This window comes from Excalfactoria chinensis, chromosome 18 (assembly GCF_039878825.1).
Source record: "Excalfactoria chinensis isolate bCotChi1 chromosome 18, bCotChi1.hap2, whole genome shotgun sequence".
NCBI classification, from domain to species: domain Eukaryota; kingdom Metazoa; phylum Chordata; class Aves; order Galliformes; family Phasianidae; genus Excalfactoria; species Excalfactoria chinensis.
Genome location: NC_092842.1, coordinates 2,128,017 through 2,150,822, shown reverse-complemented (window position 1 = coordinate 2,150,822; position 22,806 = coordinate 2,128,017). Strand labels below are relative to the sequence as shown.

General features: G+C 44.9%; 1 protein-coding gene across 1 annotated transcript in view; it reads right to left on the bottom strand.

The window, feature by feature from the left end:
• The window catches only part of PAPPA (pappalysin 1), a 157,669-nt gene that overhangs the window by 89,176 nt on the left and 45,687 nt on the right, over window positions 1-22,806 (bottom strand). Inside the window, exons 3-7 of the mRNA XM_072352928.1 lie at window positions 19,951-20,096; window positions 15,509-15,802; window positions 11,616-11,808; window positions 5,622-5,743; window positions 751-1,258 (exon numbers count right to left, since the gene is read on the bottom strand). Of these exons, the coding sequence (XP_072209029.1) occupies window positions 751-1,258; window positions 5,622-5,743; window positions 11,616-11,808; window positions 15,509-15,802; window positions 19,951-20,096 (1,263 nt within the window). The remainder of the gene's footprint in view (window positions 1-750; window positions 1,259-5,621; window positions 5,744-11,615; window positions 11,809-15,508; window positions 15,803-19,950; window positions 20,097-22,806) is intronic.

The following is a 22,806-nucleotide window of genomic DNA, read 5'->3' as shown; positions in this document are numbered from 1 at the left end:
CTTCATGTTGTTCCCACAGATGAGTGAATCACTTCCAGGGAATCGTGTTATGCAAAAGATGTTTTTCTTGCTTCTGGAGGAATGCCTGTGGGTAGATCGTGGATCTCCTCGAAATCATTAAATATTTTGAAGTTGAGCTTTCCTCAACGATCGTACATTCCTTCAACAGATGAGCGTAACTGCAGCTGAGATGAAATTCACTCCCTACAACCAAGTGGCACGTACGTTGTGTTTACTGTGCAATACAGCCTGTGTCAGTGACACATGGAAGGAGGAAATGAAAGCAGCTGAAATACATTTACATACCTGAACACCCAATTTTACTTCCCGCGTTCTCTCTCAAGCAGTTAATTAGAAGTTACGATGCTCTGGCACTGAAAGCAAAGCTGCCTCCTTCACCAAGATACTACTGTGAAAAAAATGTCTAAGGAAACGGTGACTGTGATACTCCTGAGGTCCTCCCTCAGGTTATCTTAAACATTGAACTTATCAAAGCTCAAGTGGTTTGCAATATCCTTTCAGCTTAAAGGAAGATGGAATTTCACCTTTCTCCGTGAGCAGCAGGCAATTTCACCTGGTTCTAATGCTCCTGAATTCCAGAAAGAAACAAAGAGAACACCCCTCTCTTGGTGATAACTGATACATCTACCTGCTTTAGAAGTCCACTGCTCAGTGGCAATACCTGACATCAGCAAGTTGAGAAGAGGCTATAATCTTTCTCTGATTGCACCCCTGCAAAGCAGTACTTACATGTCAACGAATCTTCTGCTGAGGTTCGAGATGACAACTGGAGATCCGGACTGGAAAGGAGGGTCTCGAACCACTTTGTATTGGATGGGTTTGCAGTCTGTGCACAGCGTGCTGTGCGGGACGGAGCTCAGCATGGCAGCATCGATTTCCAAGTGCTCATCCAGAGTGTAGATCTGGATGCCGTACACCTCCTCGCCCACCTGTCCTGCGTCCAGTTTGATGGTCAGTGGGATGTCACAGAAAACATTCTGTGGCCCAAGAGAGATGTTCTTCCCACTGACGGTGAGCAGCTTGACGTCATTCACCGCTCCGCTGGAGTCCCAGTCGGGGGAAACAAATGTCACCCATACTGTGAGGGACTCTGGAGTCAGGGGGTAGCGGAACTCCAGCTGCAGGTAGCAGCCCTGGGGCTCAGGGCAGGCAGGGGGCACCGTGTGCTGGTTGACAGCTGAGTTGGGGCTCCACGTCCGGACGCTGGATTTACAAGGCTGCTCAACATCAGGGTGCCCTGGAAAGAAAGAATGAAACTAAGAAAGTGCATAACAGAAAGCAGAGAATATGGCTCATCATTGGCAACAGTACTGAAAGAGAAACTGGTGGCAGGAGTGCACATCTGACCAGGAAGCTCATTACTCAACTGGGCAGAACAGGCATGGCCGGCATGGAGAGGAGTTTAATGCCTATGTCTCATTGCTGGGTGAGACACAAACCCACCTAAGCGCCCAGATGGAGCAGACACCACCCAGCACACACCGTGCCAGTGTGTCCGGTCCCACACTTCTCATTTCTGTTACATTTGCCTGCGCCAAACAGTATTTTCTATCCTTTCTGCTTGGTAGTTTATAGGATAAACAGACTCACTTTGCTTCCATTTCACCCTCGTGCTCCTCTTACACCCATCTGTTACTCTAAGATGTTACCTTTTCCTCTTGTCTGCAGCAAAGACAAAAGAAAGAGCTTCTGCTGGCTCCACATTGTGCTGTTGGGCAGCAAAATCCTCAGCTCACTGCTATGCCCTTTACAGGCTCATCTTGTACATTGTGTAAGATCCCTCTCTTGGAAGCACACGGAGCACAGGTTTGAGTTGGCTCTCTGCACTTGTCATGATGAAACAACAGGCACTTGTGCTTTTACGTGTCTCACCATTGGCTATGTTCAGCTACATGGGAGGTATTACCAAGAACTAATGAAAGCCACAGCGCTTGCTGGGATCCCAAATACTATGGTAACATTACAATTTGGCACAGAATCGTGGACTGCGAGATCCAGAGAGGTCATATGGGTGGAACAGTTGGTAACAGAATCCAGCGAGTGCTATAAGTTCCCTCTTCCTTCCCAAATAATCACACGAAAAGGGAGCGAGCAGAACAGAGAAAAGACAAAGTGTAGGAAAGAAGAAAGGAAAAAGAAAAGATAAAGAGAGGTAACAAGAGGAGAGAAATGCAGATGGCAGAGGAAAATGAGAGAGGGAGAGCGCAGCTGTTGGCAACCAAGGGAGAAAGTGAGATAAAGCACAGGGCAAACACAAACAAACAGGACATCACTGCTAATTTGAAGAGAAAAGGGCAACGTGTGAAGGTTATTCTTATTGTCTGTGATCCAATGAAGTGATAGAAATGTGCCTTTTCTGCCAAGGATTCGCAGCCCAGGGAGTTCTCCCGTTCATACCAAATGAACCCAGACACAGAACAATTCCCCCGTATCTCAGCAGGCCTCTCAGAAAACCAACACCATGTTCTACCCCACAGCTCTCCCCTGTTCCTCACATGCCACAAAGCACTGCCACTAAGCCAGCACCTGGCAGACCAAAAGCATCCGTGCACTGTGCAGGAAGCCAGAATTCCAGTGAACACCCTCAGTCGTTCCCTCTGCCAAGCTCACAAGGACTCAGAGTGTAATCCCTGTGAGCAGAGAGAACCCCACTCAACCCACACCATCCTGCAATGCTTGCTGCCATCCACATGTGCTTGGCTGGGCCAACAAATGATGTTCCAACATTCACAGACAGCCTCTTACTGCAGCCCTAAGAGGGCAAGTTTTTTACCCCAGTACCTCCCGTGCTTTGGAAAGAGTTGTATTAATGCTATTATCTTGCCAATAGGAAAATGGAGTGGATGAACGGCTCACAGCCTTGCATGTATCTTGATGTTGCTCCCCTTGGGTTCCTGCATATTCACCTCTGCCAGTTCAAAAACTTTGAAAGACTTAAGTAGAGAATAAACCCACATACTTTGATAGACAAGGGAGTGTTCAGTTGAATTGAACTCAATGAGCACTGCAGGGAGCTGAAAGCAGATCATTGCTGCCTACTGAGTGAGAACAGCTCTGCCTGGCAAGAATGGGAGCTTGACCATAGTCTGGCATGGACTGAAAACTGAAATGAAGTACTGAAGTTGAGATAAACAGTCCCTTTCTTAAAGATTATTAGACACTCAGACTTGAAATGCCCGTTTGATTGTGGGACAGCATCAAAACTTTACTCCATGCATCTAGATTTCTAGACATGGGTGCATACTATGAAAATTACAAGTAATTGTATATAAAAAGAAATGATGGATTGATCACTGTGTGCCTGTGCTCTCAAACTCTAAAAACCCTTTAGCTTATGAGAGCATCAGCAAGATCAATCATCAAGCAACATTTTGTGTGGCCTCCCCTCTGGCCAAACACAAGTAAGATACAAATGTAGGGTTTGTGAGGATGTGGCAGGTGCCATCTCCAGTTACACAGCAGGGATGGGAGGCAGGGAGGGAGGTCTCACTCAAAATATGGGCTATAAGCACAGCCTGGTGTGTCAGTGACAATGACCCAACTGTGCTATCTGTAACTCAGACCAAGTGCAAGCAGGCAGAAATCCTGAATGTCAGGGACATTGGAAAATTAGAGAGCAACAAATCCCATACACTTGGTGTATTTTCTACCCTAAAGCAAAGACAACTTGTTAATGTAGTAAAAAGATAGGATTCCCAAATTTTCTTTCCAGAGCAATGGCAAAACAGCAATTGAATGAGACAGATAAGGATCTGACTTCACCCTTCGTAGTTAAGAATATGCAGGAACACACTGTACAAAGAGGAAATTAAATGCAAAATGCAGCTGAGTAATAAATCTTAGAGAAGCTTCGTTTCTCTAGGAATGATGCCGCTGGCAAGACGTGCGAGATCCAGAAGTTTTCAAATCAGAGCTTGTCGGAGAAATTGTGATGGAAAGGAGCATCTCAATGGAATACAGACCTTTCAAAATCAAAACACTTCACAAAAATGGGATTTATTTGGCCAAAAATTTTACTCTGGAAGAGAAGATGGGGGGAAAGTTCTAGCAGTAATAGAACGCCGTGTTTTGACATTTCTGGAAGAATTTCATTTAGCTTTTGCACTTTCAAACACTTTTCACTTTGATATTGAAAGTTGCTTTTGCCCTAGATTATATACTAAGAGGAGACACTTTCAAATGTCATAATTGAACTGAAGTTCATGAAAGAGGGATTACATAAGCTAAATAAAACATCCTGGCCAGCCTCAAACACTTTTTGTTTTTAATTTTCCTTCATGGTGAAATTCAAAAGTTTCAGATTTTGTTCCAAACAAAACCAGGTTTCAAAGCCTTCTAAGAGTTGGCGGAGTGGAAATTCACTCTTCCACCCCGCACTACAACTGCAAGCCATCCAGATTTTGCTAATCCTGTTTACTTGACAATCAGGTCACACCTGTGGCTGGAGAAATGCTTCCCAGGATGGGGCTCCTCTGCAACCTCCATGCGAGGGACAGGTGCACTCTGTGTTGGGCTTGGCAACCTTGGCCCCAGATGTCCAAAGTTGCAATGGGTTGGAGTGAACTGCAGCCCCAAGTGGGCTCCCACCTGGGGTATGTCCATGCAGGGCAAGCAACACTTTGTTTATGTATGTATTCCCATATTAATTAATAGATAATCTTCCTTGTAGATTAACTCCCATGTATTCTAGCTGAAGGACAGAGAAGCCCTTAAAATAAGAAGACATCTATATAAAGAGTTAGCAAATTCCATGTGCTAACCTTTGAGTTCAATGAGATTCGTGTACGTTTGGGCTCAGAGTGTGCTGCACCTGAAGGAAAAGTTAGCAATGGACAGACTGAAATAACATTCTGCTCTTCTCAAACTGTAAACTGTGATTACTGACCTCTGCCTGGTATAATCACGTATATACTCTCCTACATCCAACTATGTACACAATGGAAGGTATGGATGTTAGGAAAAAACAGGTTGGATATCAGTAAAGATTTCTTCTCAGAAACAGTGTTGAGGCATTGGAACAGGCTGCCCAGGGAGGTGGTAGAGTCACCATCCCTGGAGGTGTTCAGGAAAAGGACAGATGCAGCAGTGAGGGATGTGGTTTAATGGTCACGGTGAGGATGAGTTGATAGTTAGACCTGGTGATCTTTGTGATCCTGCGCTTCTCTGCTTCTTCCAGCGTGACTGCTTGTGCAGCCTGTTAGTAATTCAATGTTAAGTGAAGGCAGCAGAAATCAAGCCCAAAGAAACAACATGCAATTCTTCATTTTTGGAGTCAGAGCAGAAGGACTAAACTGCTCCCCTGAGGAATTCATCTGGCAGATGTGAATGGTCAGTGTTTCTTGGCACTCTGCTGCTTTCTGAAGTTCAAGTTCAGCTCCTGAAATTCATTAAACTCATGGGCAGGGTCAGGGCACAGGGACCAAAACACAGGGGGTATTACTTCAGGAACGCAGTGCATCCATCCGTCCTCTCATTTTGTTCTTGCTACTCGCAGGTACAACCAGCCACCCTTCCCCAGAGGTCCCCACATGCTCTGTGGTCTCCTTTTGCTCTGGCCTGACCTCTCCCATGCCACGATTCCGCCCCAGCCCCATGCTTACCTTCTGCTTCCCGTGGGCTCCAGTGCCCCGAGGGATCGCAGGGCATTGGGGACGAGGCGCTGAAGGCATGCTGCACCAGGACTCTTCCCTCCACGCACAGATCACACGCTGATCCCACTTCTCTAGGAGGCCAGGAAAACAGGAAAACACACCACCTTAGTAACAGCTGAATGAGCTGCTTATTCAACTATATTAAAAACAGTAAGATTTGGAATTCAGTTCCACTTAATCCTCTTTTCTTACAGCACAGACAAGAGTGCTTTCTGGACTTGGCTTGGCTGGTTTGGGCTAATGGCTGTGAAGACGGCATCAGTGTGAGCCACCATCCCATATAAAAGGAGAGCAACCTAGGAACTACTCTCAGCTGTAAGGTTGTTGGGGTTTTTCTTGCCCTCACACTACAGCTGGATGAAATCCAGACAAAAGAAAACGTGTGTTATTTAAAGGCTGGAGCAGAGAAACGGGACTTAGGAGGTATCAGACCTATTTCTACTCCCATGATGGGTTTATTGCATGAACTCACAGCATCTTCAGGACTTGAAAAGATTTGGGCCCAACTGGACCATTGATTAGAGACAGAGTTAAACCCCAGATCTACAAACATCAGAGAGCCGCTCAGAGAAGCACGGCTCACTTACATGTGCAAGGACCTGCTTTTGGAGGTGGATCATTGCCCAGATCACTAGAAGTCTGGAAAACGGGGAGGGTTGTGATTATACAGCGAGAAATATGCCCTTAATCCTTTCCACAGGGGAAACTGGATTCAGTACCTGGCAGCCTTGGCACCAGCAGATGGCTCTTTCTGAACTGAAACCCTCCTGGTTCCATGCCATGGGATGGCACGACGGGGCACTGAGAAAAACACTTTGCTGCCCAGTGCCAGATTGCTTCACCTAGACAATAAGCCTAACATCAGCTACTGCCACTACAGCACTGTTGGCAGAAGCTGCTGAACAGGAAAACACCGTGTTTAACACCACCACTTTGCACCAACATTTGTGCACACTCACGAGGTGAGGGCTTAAGCTGGTACAGCTCTAACGTCTTCTATTACGCTGCATTGATTTATATCAACAGAGGATGTGGCTCACACAGTTCATCCCTAACATTCCTTTGTAGTCACACAATTTGGAACCACATACAGCTCAGAATGTGTGGTTACTGATCCCCCAAACTTGTTCATTATTCACAATTCACTGTTCTGCTTTAAGGAATGATGCCACCCAACACGAAAGTAGGAATTCTTGATCTTAAGTGAAGGAATGCACTTAGGAAAGGACAGAAACATCAGGCAAGCAATGCTGTGCACAACGCAGTGCACTCTCTAAACACCCCAAGTGCAGACTAAGCCATCAATTATCACCACCAGTGATGCAAATTTCAACTCTCTCCCATAGTGAGATTTATTTCAGCACACTTTGCAAAGCACATTGTGGCCCATGGGCAAAAGAGGACCCTGGGACAGGGGAGCTGCTCTCCCAGCCCTCCTAGGCTGTCCCTGTTTCCATTTGGCACCAGGGACAACTCTCGCTCAGCTGCACTCTGGCTTAGCATCTCCTATTTGTTGACAGGGATCTGTGTGAAAGTCAGCTTTCTGTTGGCTTAATTAGGCGGAAGCAGGGATTGTCAACAGGGGGGGCTTGGAATGAAATCAGTGGCAAAACTCGTATCCATTTCACTATGGCCCACTGCCACCCTGCAAAGAGACAGCAAATGACCGAGCTCATCGTGGGGAGGGATGCACCTGCTGGAAACACTTCAAGTGTGGCAATGGGGAAGAACAGAGAAATAGGAAGCAAAGGTGCTCTCCCCTTCCCTGCACGTTCTGTACCAGACATACCGAATACATTTGGGCACAGTGTGAGTCACGTCTCCACTCTCTGTCTCACTTCACCCACTTGTATTATTGTTATGAGACTACCTGCTAATTTCATCTCTCAACAGGCTGCTCAGCAGTGGCTTAAGTGCTTAATTCAGCTTGCCCAAGTAATGTATGTTAAAAAATATATATAAAATTAAGACTCTGGAAAAAAAATGAGATTGAGAAATAAAAACACATCATTGCTATTGTGTGGGATTTCTGTTGTTGTTTTAGACACATCCACCAACAGTAAGGAGAGAAATCCCTGCAATAATAATCTTCCAGTTTCTCTACAAAGAAACTCCCGCGTTACTGTTCAGTCCTGGATGAGGACGGGGAATTGAAAGCCAATTTTCCACAATTAGAACCGCTTTCTACTCAAATTAGCAGCTATACAATTTCATCACAGGCTGCCATGGTGGAAAAAAACTGTAGGCTTATGGACAAACATTTCCTTTTACCAGCAAGGACTTGGAGGTAGGAGGAATCACAAGGAGCATCATGTGGGAAAGGCTATGAGCAAACTTTCTCTTTTTACTTTTCCAGTTTGGGAGCCAAACTCAGCCCTGATGTAACACCACTGGCTGAAAGGAGTTACACAGCGATGACTCCTGGGTTAAAGATTTTCGTCTGCAGCTTCTTGAGCACAAACCCTGCAAACAGCCACGGATGTCAAAACTAATTATGAATTGCATGTAAAGGCTTGTGAAAATCTAAGGCAGACCTTTACACCTTACGCAGCCAATGACATCAAGACCAAATGAGCAGAAAATGGTTCAAAACATCATTAAATAGGAATGATAGCATATCTGACACCTCATACACCGGGCACATGACTCCTGAAAGTGAAGGGTAATGAACAATGTAGACTTTGCTGTTTTCTAATAAGCCAAGTACTGGGGAAATTCCAGCTCATGAGGTTCAGAGCACAGGAGGGATTCATTCCTACAGCATCATATTCCAGCAAAGTGGATTCAAAACATAAAGAATACTAGTGGAAACCAATTCTCATCAGGGCTGGTAACAGTTTAGGGGCAACCCAAAACCAGTAAAGATCTGTCGTTCCTTTTGGTAACAAACGCCTGTTTTCAGTCTAAATTGTACTAGATTATACCTGCTCCGTATGCTACCTGACTGGAATTTGTATCACTGATGGCACTGAAACTTTCCAGCAAGATTCAAGCAAGCAGTTATCAAGCCCAGCCATCTAGACCCATGAACCATACTGGCCAAGATATTCTCTTGCTAAGAATGAGAAGATAGCATCAGATGCATGGAAATTAATACAGTCACCTCAATGAAAATTTGGAGGAGCAGAGGCGTTCAAAGTTTTCTTGTCCAAGCAGAATTAGCTGCAGAGCTCTGTGACAATAACTGTTTACATCCCGCCTCCGCATATCAAACAGGAGGCACATGAATGGATGCTCAGCGACAGCAGATGAAGGCATCTCATAGATGCAGTCAGGAAATGAACAGAGTTTCCTTCTTCTCGCTTGTTTTCCCTTGTTTTGTTGGCTCTGTTATTATTTCATTATTTCACGTTATTATTCACACACGCAACATTCTCATGCTTTTTTTATTCTTTTTTGGAGGTAGCATGGAGAAGGGCAAGTATTGCAAGCCCATGTGTAGTAGCTGCAAGAAGAAATACTGGGTTCTTATATATTTGGTAATTAGGGATGGTCAGAAGCTCAACCAGCTGCTAGAGTTTAGGGCCATGTGGGCAAATTTGTGTGCAGGTAAATGACTCTACGGAGCAACACAGCACCCATCAATGGCTCACAGTCCCGAGGCAAGGAGGGTCTGCAAGAAAGGCTTCATTTTTTGCTCAGCTTGTGCACTTATACTTGTAAAGGTGTGAGGACGTGGTTGGATGGATGGACCAAATGGACTCAGTGGTCTTTTCCAACTTAAGGATACTGTGATTCTATGACTTGGATGGCCAACCCTACATCCACAACGAGTCAACGTTGCACTCTGCCCGCAGACTCACAACACTAACCATGCAATTCTAGAAATGAGGCCTTAAGAAGAAAGCATCAAAAGCTGCAGCACCTGTGACACAGTTTCATCTGAGCAGGGAAGAGCCTGAAGACAGAAAGGAAACCGTGCCTCAGGACCACACTGATGTGCCCCAGCACTACCAACATGCCATACCCAGCCATGCACCAGGCTGCAGCAAGTGCCCCAACACCCCTGCAGTGCTGATGGTGGGTCTTCATTAACAAATGTTTTGCATTAGAGATCTAATTATATTGAGCCACAATGCTTGCTAATGTAGCCAGAGCCATTCATCCTTTTAAGGCCCTTTTACACTGTCAAAACAGCACGGAAGGGGCCTTCGTGCATTAGAAACCAGGCCCAAGGCACTCAGCAGTTGAGTATCAGTCTTCTGTTTTTTACATGAATAGTGCCATTGAAGTGAATGAGTTTATTCATTCAAGTGAGGCAAGTAAAATGTGGGCCATGGTGAGCACTTTGTGTAAAAATATCTGCAGAGATTTACAGTATTCCCACACACAGATAAGATTATACTTGGCCAATTTTACCTCCTACACGTCTTGCACAGTGACCTCATTTCAGGAGCTGACACAGGCAAGCATCCCTAAACAAGCACTGCTGGACACATGGGCACTGAAAGCTTCCAAAGTTTCTTACCATAACACTATCAGACTCGTTTTGGTTAATACATCAGAAGTATGGGCTGGCACAGGCATGCTCACTGATCTGTTATATCTATACACGACCTGTTGATCTATCTAGACTCACTGATCTATATCAGTGAAGTTTTAGAACAGTCGCAGCAACATCTCCATATCCATTAAAAGTGGGAATCTCATTTCAGCATGGAATTGGCCTCGTGTTTGCATTTGCAGCTGCCTCTTTAAATCTCCTCAGTAAAATGGGGCACACACATTTAAAAACCCAAAGGGTGTTTTTTTTTCCCCTTGAAAATCACGATTTAACATAACTCTGTTATGAAATGTTAGATTTAGCAAGTGATCCACTGTATGTCATTTAAGAAGCAACTAACTGGGGGTTATTAAGAACATATTGATCGAGTTATAAGAAATATGTAATAAAGGCATATTTGGTTACATAACAATTAACTCTGTACCAGCGTGTTTTAAGAGGCAGATGGTATTTATTTAACACACAGACAGTATCTTCTGAAATCTAAATTAAATTGGAGAAACTTAATTTACCTAAAAATGATTACGGGCCCCAAAATTCCAAATTAATTCTCAAAACTTCACATAAGTCCTTTTCACACATAGGGAATGAATGGATTCGGTTGCAAAACTGAAATTAAAACAGCACGAGTCCTGTCTTTCTTCATCAACTCCTAATATAATTTGATTCCCCCTCTGCCCCCCGTATTAACCTGCAATAAAAAAGGGAAAATCTCTGAGCACTCAAATTAAGTGCAAGCTGGACACTGAAACAGCCACACTGTCCTTACAGTGCTGGAAGGAGTTTCTTCCATGCTGAAGACGGTGGCTTTCAAGGTGCTCTCAGTGAACAAAGCAGTGCTGAGGCAGCTCTTTGGGTGCTAATATGCCTGTAAATTTGGCTTCCTGCAATACGTGCTGCTCCAGTCCTGAAGGACACTCAAAGTTTGTTTTCTGTAAGGTATTAAAGCAAGAAGGGGAGAGGAAATGCAAGCACAGAGGTGAGCTAATGACAGTGTGAGCTCAGTTATCTAGGAAGTTCTCATGCAGCCCATCCAAGCTCTGTACCCACGAGCCCTGCGCTGCCATGGGGGTAAGAACAAGATCCCATGACCTTGCAAAGGAAACATGTAATAGGAGGGGGAATGTGTGGGCAGAGCTGGAGCCAACAGGTATTTGTGAGCAGCAATAAGCAGGAATCACAAAGCCAGAACTGCTGATTGAAAATTCCTCCCGTGGCACACGGGAAAAAGATTTGCCCTTTATATGGCAAATCAATGGCTCTCAACAGAGTGCTACAGGCTGAGGAGGGAAGAGCAGAAAACAGATCAATAATCCCCTCAATACGAACCAATTTAGGAAGGAGCCTCAGCCCAGGCTGAGTGCAGCTCATGTCGTGGCTGCTTACCAATCCCCTGCCCACCCAACTGAGCACAAGAGAACTGAGCAGCGCGTGGTCACCTTTCAAAGAAGTGCCCATCGATGGGTGGAAACCACTCCAGGGTGACAGAGGTGGGGGTCCGAGCCACGATCTGGGGGGCAATGGCGACAGGAGCCGGTTTCTTTGCTGGCTGCCAGCTCTGATAGACCAGGTCCAAGTAGCAGTGCATCCTGGCCACTTGGTTGGGAGTGAAGGAGTCGGTGCAGTCATCGTCTGAAAGAGAAGCAGAAACTGCATCAGCTGCATGGGATTGACAATGGGAGAATTACAACCCGGTGAAGGGGAGCTCCTGGATGGGCCAGGATGGGGTCTCGCAGCCCTCAGAAGTTAATGGTCTGTGAAGAAATTAATGCAGGCACCACTGGTGGAGGTGGGTGGAAGGAAACAAGTTAAACAGGGATACAAGTAAATAAACACAGGTTCCATCCCTCTGAACTGGGATGTGCATGAAGCACCCAGAGGCCATCCCGAGGCAGGACACAAGGCTGGAGATGAAGGCAAGGATTTGGAAGAACTTTGTGCCTATGAGAACATCTCAGAGAGGATACAGAAGAGCAAAGGGTAGCGAGTGTAAGGATAGAGCACTGATCAGCAGCCATATAAACTGTGTGCGATGGACCGTGACAGTGTTCTTAATTGAAAGAAATCAGAACTTAAAAATAATAGTTAAATAACTTTTTACAAGTTCTTATATTTTCTAATGAGCAAATTGAGAACGTTCTAAAAGACCAGTCTTAAAAAGAAGTTCCTGCTGATTAAGAACGGATATTTTTGGTGCAGCAGAACAGCTTTATTTGCACTAAAACCTTCCCCCATCGCTCTGCTTCTCATCTCTTCCTGAGCTTTTTAGAAACATTCTTGATATTTCAAGTTTCCTTTTCATTCAACACGGAGAAATAATTTGCTGGATCATTTCCCATAAATACCCATTTCTCGTGCCTTATTTCATCTGTATTTCACAAACACGATTTGGCAACAAGAACACGCCTGGTACCATCTGAACATCACACAGTTTTACAACTGCAATGCCCTGGAGAAGCAGAAAATGACCAATCCACCATTGGGCACATCACAGAAAGAGTAACTGCATTGTGCAAAGCCACCCAGAAAAGCTGTGCTGAAGGCCTCGGTGCTGGCCTGCTACTCTTCCCATCACGTGAACAGCTCTTGAAAGCCCCAAGTGTTTCTTCATGTATGACTGCAGAGCTCCCAGCCCAGTAAATCTCAGGCCCAGATGGGACCTCTGCATGCTGCCACGATGCAAACAATGACAGTTTTGCACAGGTCACGTAATACACTTCTCGGGGAAGATGCAGGTCACCGAAGGCTGTTTGGAGCATCGCCTGCATGCACGCAAGTTGGCAGTTTGATATTGTAAGAGCGTTATGAGATGCTCTCATGTCTTCGAGTCCATGCCCTGCGAAACTCACAAAATACAAATCTGTTCTGAAGAGAAGTGTGAATCTTGGTGGCTAATTTAAAACCTTACCGCATCTTCCCTGAACCACAAGGAAAAGGAGTCGGCTCTGGCTGGGATCCTGCTCAGACTGCAGTCCCAAGTGCAGCCTTGCTGCTGCTGACCCCATCAGAACACCTTGGATTGCATATCCTCATCTCTCCCTCCTGATTCCACTGAGCAGTGTCCCTCCCCTGACCAAACAGGCACAGCAGGCTGACAGACACCACCAGCCTGAGAGCCTCTGCAAATCCCCGTGGTTATGCAAAAAGCTGCTTTAAAATGACATCTCTACATACCCTCAATAACTGCCGATGGTCTATCCCTGAGCATGCTGTAAAAGCCATAAATACTCTTCACGGAAGCCCAGAAGGAGACAAAAGGCCCTTAATAGCCATCATAAAGGAACAATAAAATATATATAGGACAAAGCAGTGAGACAATGGCAAGGGAGAAAGATGACCTGCATTTTCAATCTGTTTAAACAGCAGCACAGGCTGTGTCCTGGGGGAGGGAGAAGGCGAGGGCAGAGATGTTTCACTTGATCACTCAATTTCAAGAAGGGCTGAAGAGCCTCAAATGAAATTATAATTAGAGAAATTCAATGCACTTTGCTGGGATGATTATTCCAACAGAATTCAGAGGCGGAATTCCCGCTGACTTTGTGGAGAGTGGTCTAAAACATTAACCTATATTTTTACCTAGGAACACCGCAGCCAGATGGGTATTTAAAGTAATCAAAGCACTGCTCACACTTCTTGATGTTCGAGATTTTGTAACTTGGTATTTTGGGGCTGTTTTGTTTGCTGCTTTGCTACAAAGTTGGGGGTGACAGGACAGACGGATGATAGATGGACAAACACTACGTGCTACAGTTGCATGCAGTCAGCAAGAGAAAAAGGCAAGGCGATGTTTAGAGCTGCATGACCTCAACCAACATGTTTCAAAGGTATTTCCACAGTGATTTAATATCCTGATATGGTTTTTATTCCACTGGCAACAACAGAAAAGCAAACAGATTCATGCATGAGCTCTAGAGATACCTATCATGTCGCTTCACTTCATTTTTCAAGGGAAAAAAAAAGGGTTCTGCTCAGAACACCAGCACACACGTAGCTCCCAACAGCAGATAGATATCGCTGTGCTCTGTCTCATCTCTTGACACGGCTGGCAGGGCAAGTTCTCTTTGGAAGATGAGACCTTGGGGTTTTGAAACACGCATGCATCACCTCCTCTTCACATCCCCACAAGCAGATTTGGTGGAGGGATATTGTAAAGCCAAAGTGCTACCGACTTATTTGTGTGGAACAGACAAAAGACTGCACGAGACACTAAGACATTCTGCCCTACCACATGTATAGAAGTACATAACACATTTAGGACCTGACTCACTGCTTGTATGTTGACCCCAAAATCACCCTCTAAATGAACAGAAAAACAAAGAGGAAACGAAGCACCACTTTTAGCGAGTGCCACAAAGGGCACGAAAGCATTTATGTTATAAATCATTTCAATCCGTGCCCCGGATGACATTAAACATTTTGCTTTCCTACAGTTTTATTACAGAATAAGCACTCTTATGACCTTTTGAGTGGGCAATCTGTGTTTCTGCCCGTACTGTTAAGGTGCCCTTCAGTGTCTCTGCTTGTATTGGTCACCTTTGAAGTGTTGTGGATGCTGCTAACTTGGTGCCACAGACCTTCAGCACTGCTAGACCCCAAGGCCTGAAATAAGAAAATACAACCCCAGGCATCCTCTGATCCTTCTGAGAAACAACAGAGCATCCTTCAGCTCCCCTTCAGCTCCCAGGAGTGGAACGAGGAGCAGCACTCCCAGCATAAAGCATCACAATGTGCTGAGTGCCCCTGACCACAGGAGCGCTCCTGATCCAGCTGCTGCTGATGGCAGCTGAATGGCAGAGAGTCTAAATCAAACAACAAACGTGATATCTGAACTGCTGCACAGAGGTGTGAGCAGCGGCTCATCAGATGCATATTACAGGTACATCCCACAGCTTTGGTGGTGTCAATATTCATCTGACATTTGCTATCTCCCAGAAAGAGTGTAAACAGACTCTGAGCTTGAGCTTTCCAGAGAAGAATTCTTAGACCAGACATCCAGCTCTTAATCAAATAGTGTGTCAAACTTGCTGAAGAGCTTTGAGGTGCTGTTTTCTTAATGTTTGACCCCCCAACATGATGACCTACCCAGACACCATGTGAAACTATGGACAGTTTGGGAAAATTGGGGAAAACGGGATGTGGAAGGAATTCCTGAGGCCATCAAATTCGGTCTCCATCAAGACTGGCTGTAGACCTGTCAGGTCTAAACCTAGACACGACGCATGCCAGCATAAAGCCCCACATGAGATGCACTGCAGAAATCAGAGATAATATTGCTGCTCTCTACTCCCACCCAACCACAGACCCAAGGAGCAAACCAAGGAAGCCCAGGTACCTGCATAGCTCATGAAGTTACTGAACGGTGTGTTTAAGAAACTGTGAAAGCCACACGTGTCGTTGCCAGGTCCAGGATCCCCGCACAGCTTGTGCTTAGGAGCAGGGTTGGTGTCTCTGCAGAGGTCCCCGGTCTCGAAGGAGGGCTCCGTTTCCATGCATGGATCACTGCAGGACAGGATCTCTGAGATCCCCCGGAAGACGTGGTAGAGCCCCAGGCTGTGCCCAATTTCATGGATCATTGTGTGCGTGTGGCCAGGAATGCCGTAGAAGGAAGGATTCAGCACAATGCCACCTGCAAGGGGGAAAGAAAAGAGCTTCTACACCTGCCTGCCTTCCTCAGAACAGCAAGAGAAAGATCCAGCAGCTGTTCATTGGATCCTCCATAACGCAGACTGTCTTTGCACAACTGGATACATCACATACACAGCATGGTCTAATCTCACTGTAACGTGGGACTCCTAAGGATGAGGAATCACAGCACACAGTCCCACAAAGCCAAAGCCACAGCAACAACTGGCCATTCCACTGAATATGCTCAACTTGGGTTGCGTGTTTTTAACTAAGACAAAAAAAAAAATCCTACATGGAATTATTTCATACTGTGCAATTTCAGATCATTTCATGTGCTTAGAATGATTCTGCCCAGACAAGCGTAAGCAATGCATTTGACACCAGGAGTCAAACAAAACATACCTGGAGCCCTCGGTACGTTATTCCACAGGGTAAAAATATAACACAGCTGAACACACTAAAAATCGCAGCGGGTTGAGCTGATATTTGCAAACTAATACCTGGGTGAAGGAAATGGAATGCGCTCAGTGCTGGAAAGAGGGAGGGATTTGTGGGGTGTGCTCTGATCCCGTGGACAGTTTTGAAGTAACAGTGAGAAATACACTGCTCATATACTCAGATGAGCCTCGTTTGGTCTGAGCTGCACAGTCCGCTAATGAATATGCATAAGTCTAATGTGTCAAAAGAAGATCATATCCCAGAACGTGATAATTCTGAACGAACCACACGGCTGTTAAACATTCGCAAAGAGAAGCAGTGGTGATTTTTTGTTGTTGTGTGAATTATGGGATGGGTAGATGAGCAAATAGTAAATTTGTGAGGCTTGACAATTTATTGAATTAATCATAAGCATGATATTTTTAGCCCAGATGTACCTTAGGATTTATGATACGCATCGTATTTTCTTTATTTAGCTTGTTGACCTCAACTTTTCCAAGCCTTTTATATAAAACTCTTTGTATATATTACCTACCATGAGAACAGGAGCCTGCTTTGTAAAAGTAATAGTGGGAAAATAAATCTCGGATATGGTACACTAATAATTCAGTGACAACGAGAAGAGAACAGATTTCAGCAGGAGGAGTTTTATCAGTGACTGCAGCACAGGGAAGATGAGGTCACCAGGTTCTGATGCAGCGTAGACTGTTCATTCTCATCTGCCTGGAGACTTTCATTGTAACAAGCATGGAATTACAGGGAAATAAGACTGAGAAGATCTCAAGAAGTCATCTAATCAAGTTCTAAGAACAACATGGGACCAATTACATCTATACCATCCCTCACACCTATATGACTGATGTCCCCTTACAACCTCCAATGATGTGACCGCCCCAGCAATCAACTTCAGCAGTCATCATCCTCATGGCTGCAAGCATTTAACTCACATCTAATCTGAACTGATTTTTTGGCCTCACACAGACTCAAACCACAGAAGATTCTCCTCTCCTTTCATCGGCTTTTATGAGATTGTCATCATCCCAACTTCAGGCTTTTTTCCTTTAGTCTGAATAGCCATAATCCATTCAACATTCCCATGCAGCTCAATTCTTCTTCTAGACCTTCCTGACCATTCTTCCTTGGTTTACCCAGTTGTCTCACGTTTTCCTCCAATGACAGCACTCAGACCCAACGCAGCGCTCCAGCTTTAGTGGTATCAGTGCTGAAGAGGAGGACCACTTTGTATGTCTTGCAAAGATAAATGAACAGACAGTGGGAGAAAACAGACTTTTTTGTGCATTGGCATATGTGAATGTATGCACACAGTGGAGTCACGTGTGCACGTATCAGTATTTATTTAGCACAAATAACTCAAAGGCAAGTTTAAATATAAACACTAAAGAGCGAATAAAATGCATCATACTGCAACATCAAGCCCACCATGGCACACTCAGACCCTGCACATCAACCCTGAGCTGGTCCTTACACTAGTTCTCCACAAGCCTGGTGTACAGAGAGCCACAAAATGCCATCACCGTGCTCCTGGCATCTTTCTCTCCACCTTTATATGACACATATTCCGATCCCTCCAGTGCTTGGGTTCCACTCAGATGGATCCATTCACACTCGGAAGGAATCTTGGCACGTTGTTTGGTCGTTCTCTTTCTCAAAGGTACTTCCAGAGTTTGTTTTCAAATGGTGGGAGTAGTGGTGAAATTCCCCAGCCTTCATCATAGAGGCTGGCCAAATGGTTCTGGCACTGGGCAGCCCTGAGGCAGCTGGAGAGGGAGATTTTATTTTTGCCTTTGTTGAAAATTTATATTTTTCACAGCTGTCAAGAATCTAAATCAATTGCAGTTTTACAGAAAAGATAAACTCCTGCACCCAGACAATCTCTATCCCAGCCTTTAGATCTGCACCACAGGACATATTTCATATTTTTTTATTAAGTACATATTGGATTTATAGAAGAGAGTAAAAAAGATTAAAGATGAATTCTTACAGACCAAGCACAGGTCTGGGAGGGCTATTATGACAGGAAATTATGGCCATTATTTATTTATTTCTACTTTTTTTCCACCACAAGTTCACTTTAAGCTGTTGGCAATGTCTTCTTTTCTTCCTTCTTCTTCTATTTTTTTTGTCAGATCTCTTTTTTTTTTCATCAATGGATTCTGCCAATACACTGTAAGAGCTGCATTTAAATTGTTTCGCTCAGGCATGATGTTAGCAATTAACTTAACGAAGTGACAGAGGAACCCATCAGGGTTTTGGGCAAGCCCCAGCCCTCTTGCAGAAGGTTCTTCTCTGTTCTCTGGAGCTCTTTCCTTGTTCTCTGCTTCCTCCCATGGCAACACCAAGGGAAACTATGAACATACTCATTTAGGGGCAGATCTACGCCAGCCTTATTTCACTCCAGCAGTAACATTAGGGGTGGTGTTTCCTAACACCAACCAGAAATGCTGTGGGCTTTCATCAGTATGGGGTTGTAGTGCTGCAAAAAGAGAAATCTCAGCAGCGTGGGGAACAGAGGAGCCCGGGGTTAATACATTTCTTTGTGTTTGCCAAAAGATGTAGCTGCGGGGCAGGCTCACCAGCAGGCATTTCCAGCTCCTTCTGTGTTGGGTGCTGCCAGCCGGAGCCCACAGAGATAGGGATGGAAAACAAGTCAGTGGAAGTGGCTTCACTTCCAGCCTTTCTCAGAAGGAGGTGATGTCTGGATGTGTGTCAGTGCTGGTTCCTGCAGAGGGGAGCTTGCTCATGCTTCTTCCAGAGCAGCTGCAGAGCTGGATGTCACAATGAAACACTGCTAATTGCAGTAGGGCTGCCAGCTTGGTCTGAGCATGGTCCCTCTCAGTCAGAGAGATGGGTCACTATAGAGAACTGTTAACACCAGTGTCTGAAGTAATGCAGTTCTGATCATAGTGAAGTTGTAGTTCAGCTCTTATAGCTATAGGATGGACGTTTAGTATGCTTCACAGTAATAAAAACCATATTTGCTGTCTTTTTCTGGGCTTTATGTTTGCCCATCTTTGTTTTTGCTCATTTCAGGCTTGGATTATGAAACAAAAAATGGTTGAAACAGCCTTTCATAAAGGATGTATGAACATGGCTGAAGTTGGGCTACATCTGCCTAGGGGAGCCCAGTCAGGGTGAAGAAAGTACCTGCTATGAAGTGTGCAGGCTCATCTGCAGGGCAGCAAACTCTTCCCTGTTCCACTCAAACAAGCATTAGAAATACAATCTCTGGGCAGTTTGTCTTTTGCATGGGGGTGGGGGAATAAAACATAGCAACAAAATGTCATCTGTGAGGAAAATGAATGGGATGCTTACTTAGTAACAAACTCCGGATCATAACGTAACAGGTTAAGGTTAAGAATTCACGTCTGTCTAGCATTCCCTCACCTATCTCCCCCAGCCCTCTTTGCAAAGTGCTCTCATGGAGCAAATGCCCTGTAAAGTAGCTTCACTTAAAAGGTGAAATACTTTCAGATTGACATCATCTACAAATACCATAATATGCTTTGGGTTTATAACCTAATATTTTCCTGGTTGTGAGCCAGTATCTGGGAATCGTGAAATACTTTTTTTCCCCTGACTATATATTAGAGGAATGATAAGAAATCAGACCAGAGCTTAGTGCATATTTGTCTTGCCTTCTTAGCGCCTCAAAAGAATGCTTTAGAAAGAAGAAACATCTTTATCACTCACCTAGATGCATCAAGGCCTCCTTGTCCCAGGGCCAAGTTGCCACTCCAGCCAGCTCTTCCTCGGAGGAGTTGGCAAAGAAGATGTTGAGGTGTGTGGATCCATCCAGTTTGAGTATGTTCTTCAGTTCATTGACATCTAAGTATGCTCTGGAAAATAATAATAATAATAATAAATAAATAAAAGGAAAAAAATACATATTTTTTTTCCTAAAAATGGCACAAAAAGCCACAAAGTATTGAAGAAGCGCTGCAATCCAGGCAAAGATCTTATAATATCCTGCATATCACTCACCTGAAATATTTTAATAACTCACTCCCAAATTTCAATTACTTCACATTCGTGCAGTGAATCTCATCTGAGGACTTCCAGCCCTTTCTTAACTATGGCCACAAAACCCAAGGTAAATACATAAAGCTGTCTATATTCCCAAGATAAGTATAGGAATCTTTTTATTATGTATGTAATTAACTGTGTACTGTGGCCAGTAAATCTTCCTCTATCTGCACTTACCTTGCACATTTTCTCTAAGCTATTTGGTGTTTTAAACTGCTATTCTCCCCCACAACAAGCTCCATACCTTCTGAGTTCTGCTGTCCCCACCTGACAGGTGGGAATATAGAAAGGGGAGCACACACTGAGTCAAATGTGGCTGAGCAGTTTGTCAGGAAGGACACCGTTATGGTCTCCAGCATTTTGCTCCCTCTTGCTTAAATCCCATTTCCATACATACATGGTACGTATAGATCCACGTAGCTTCACAAACCAAATGCACTCCTATTCAGTAAGCAGGGTTCCTTGCATATCTTACAAGGCTTTTGCTCCCAGCGGGATGAAAAGAAAACAACCAGGGGAGATGGCTCAGCACCAGGATCTTTCTGTCCTTCCCTGGAGGACTCCCCAATGGAAAACACATTCTTATTTCCACAATAGCTTCCCCTGCCACTTGCTGAAGTCATTGCCTCCAAAATAGCTCGTGGCTGGGTGTCCCCAGGCCCTCACTGACTCATGGAGGAAGACGTACTCTTTGGGGACACCGATGGAAGGGTATGTTTCCATTCCATACAGTGTTTATCTTCCAATCAATGCGGATGACATCCTGAAGGACAGGTCAGCACTGTGACCCTTTACACATTCCTCATCTCTCCGCTGTTCCCAGCGCATCTTCCTAAAATACACAGATCATTCCCTTAGCTCCTCAAGCTTGTTCTGCATGTATCCGCACAGCGATCTGGGCCTGTGCTTAATCTATTTCCAGGATCTTACTTGTGCTTTTGAAAACATCTTTTCCAAACATGGGCTCACTAAGCCTGAAATTACATATGAGAGCTAGTGAGCATTTCCAAATGATCATGGATTAGTGGGAAAAAGTGATGGGAGACGTGTGTGTTTGGAGGGGACAACGTCTGCACATCCGATAGCATCAGTAAAAGGCAGCGAGTAAAAGTGTAAGGGAGAACGTGGGAGTGATGTGATACTCTGGGCAAGGGAGTAAAGGACAGGAACAGAAGCACTGCATACCCCTGAGCAGAACAATGTTTGTGTTTCGTGTCACTGTGGGAAGGAAGGGCCCACTGTACGTGTTTGAGGCTGCAGTTGTTGACTCTGGATGCAGCCGCTTTATTGCCTGTGCAAATCCCTGTAGCAGTTACTACAGTCAAACTCCCCTCCTGAGATTACCAGCTTTATTCTCATTCTTCTCTAATGGCTTCAAATTATTTAAACTGATAGTTCTTTATTCTCAGCTGCCTTTTTCTTGCTGTTTACACAATCCATTCCCCATCTATATCCTCCACGCGTGGCCACAATCACGCTCTCAGTTAGGTGCATGCAGGCTATGTGCTTCACCATCTAGGGCTGTTCTGTATATGGATCATTACTGCAGACAGCATTTAACTAATTGGCCAGTGATGTCAGTGCATCACTGAGCCTGAATTCATGCCCTACGTAAATCCACTGTAATAAGTCAGTTGGAATTATCTTTACACTATTTCTCTGTCCACAACATCTCTGTGAGCCAACGAAAGGCTGCAGAGGAGCAGGACATATACCAGGGGGTAAGAGTGGAATGCTAAGAGGATTTTAGCAAAGGTGCTGAACAAAAGTAAGGAAGAGTAAACAGCTCGTGCTTGGGAGGAAGTAAATGCAATCCCCGTCGTAACAGCACCCTGCAACCCCCAGCACGTAAACATGCTAAAGCATTTAGCTCAGGCAAATCCCTTGCAAGTGTGTGAACATGTGCCTGCATGTGCGTGCATGAACAGAGGTGTGAGTGGAAGCAAGGCTTTGGACTGTGCACACGTGTAAGCCAGCCAAGGGTATGTATGCAAAGGAACGTGTGTGTGTGTAAGAGATAAAAACATGAGCTGGAATTCCATCTTCTCTTTCCTCCCCATGTTTCTAATAACCTCCCATCCCTATCCATCATCACCACATTCCTACACTCAAGGAGGCATAAATTAACTACTTTTGCAGTTCATGTCCAACTTCTCAGCCGCAGGCAGCAGACCCAACAGTTACCAGGTCAAAACAGCTTTCAGTTATTGTGTTGGACCGGGCTGACTCCCCCCTGCTGCTGTGGCTGCTTTGTTATCAGCCCAGACTATCTGACCCAATGCAATGTGTGAGCACTGCTTACACTTCTCAAGGTTATGTGGGTCCCCTGATAGAGGACATAATGTCTGTCACATGGGTTTGTGCCAAAGAGAGCCAAAGAGCCCAGCCTTTCCAGAACTGCCAAACTTGCATTTCAAAGACATGAGTGCAGTCTTGGAAGGGGATCAAAGCCTTTCTAACTGTCATTAGAATATTTCCTTTATGCATCTCTCTGTGAGTGCCAGCAACATATTTCATCAAATT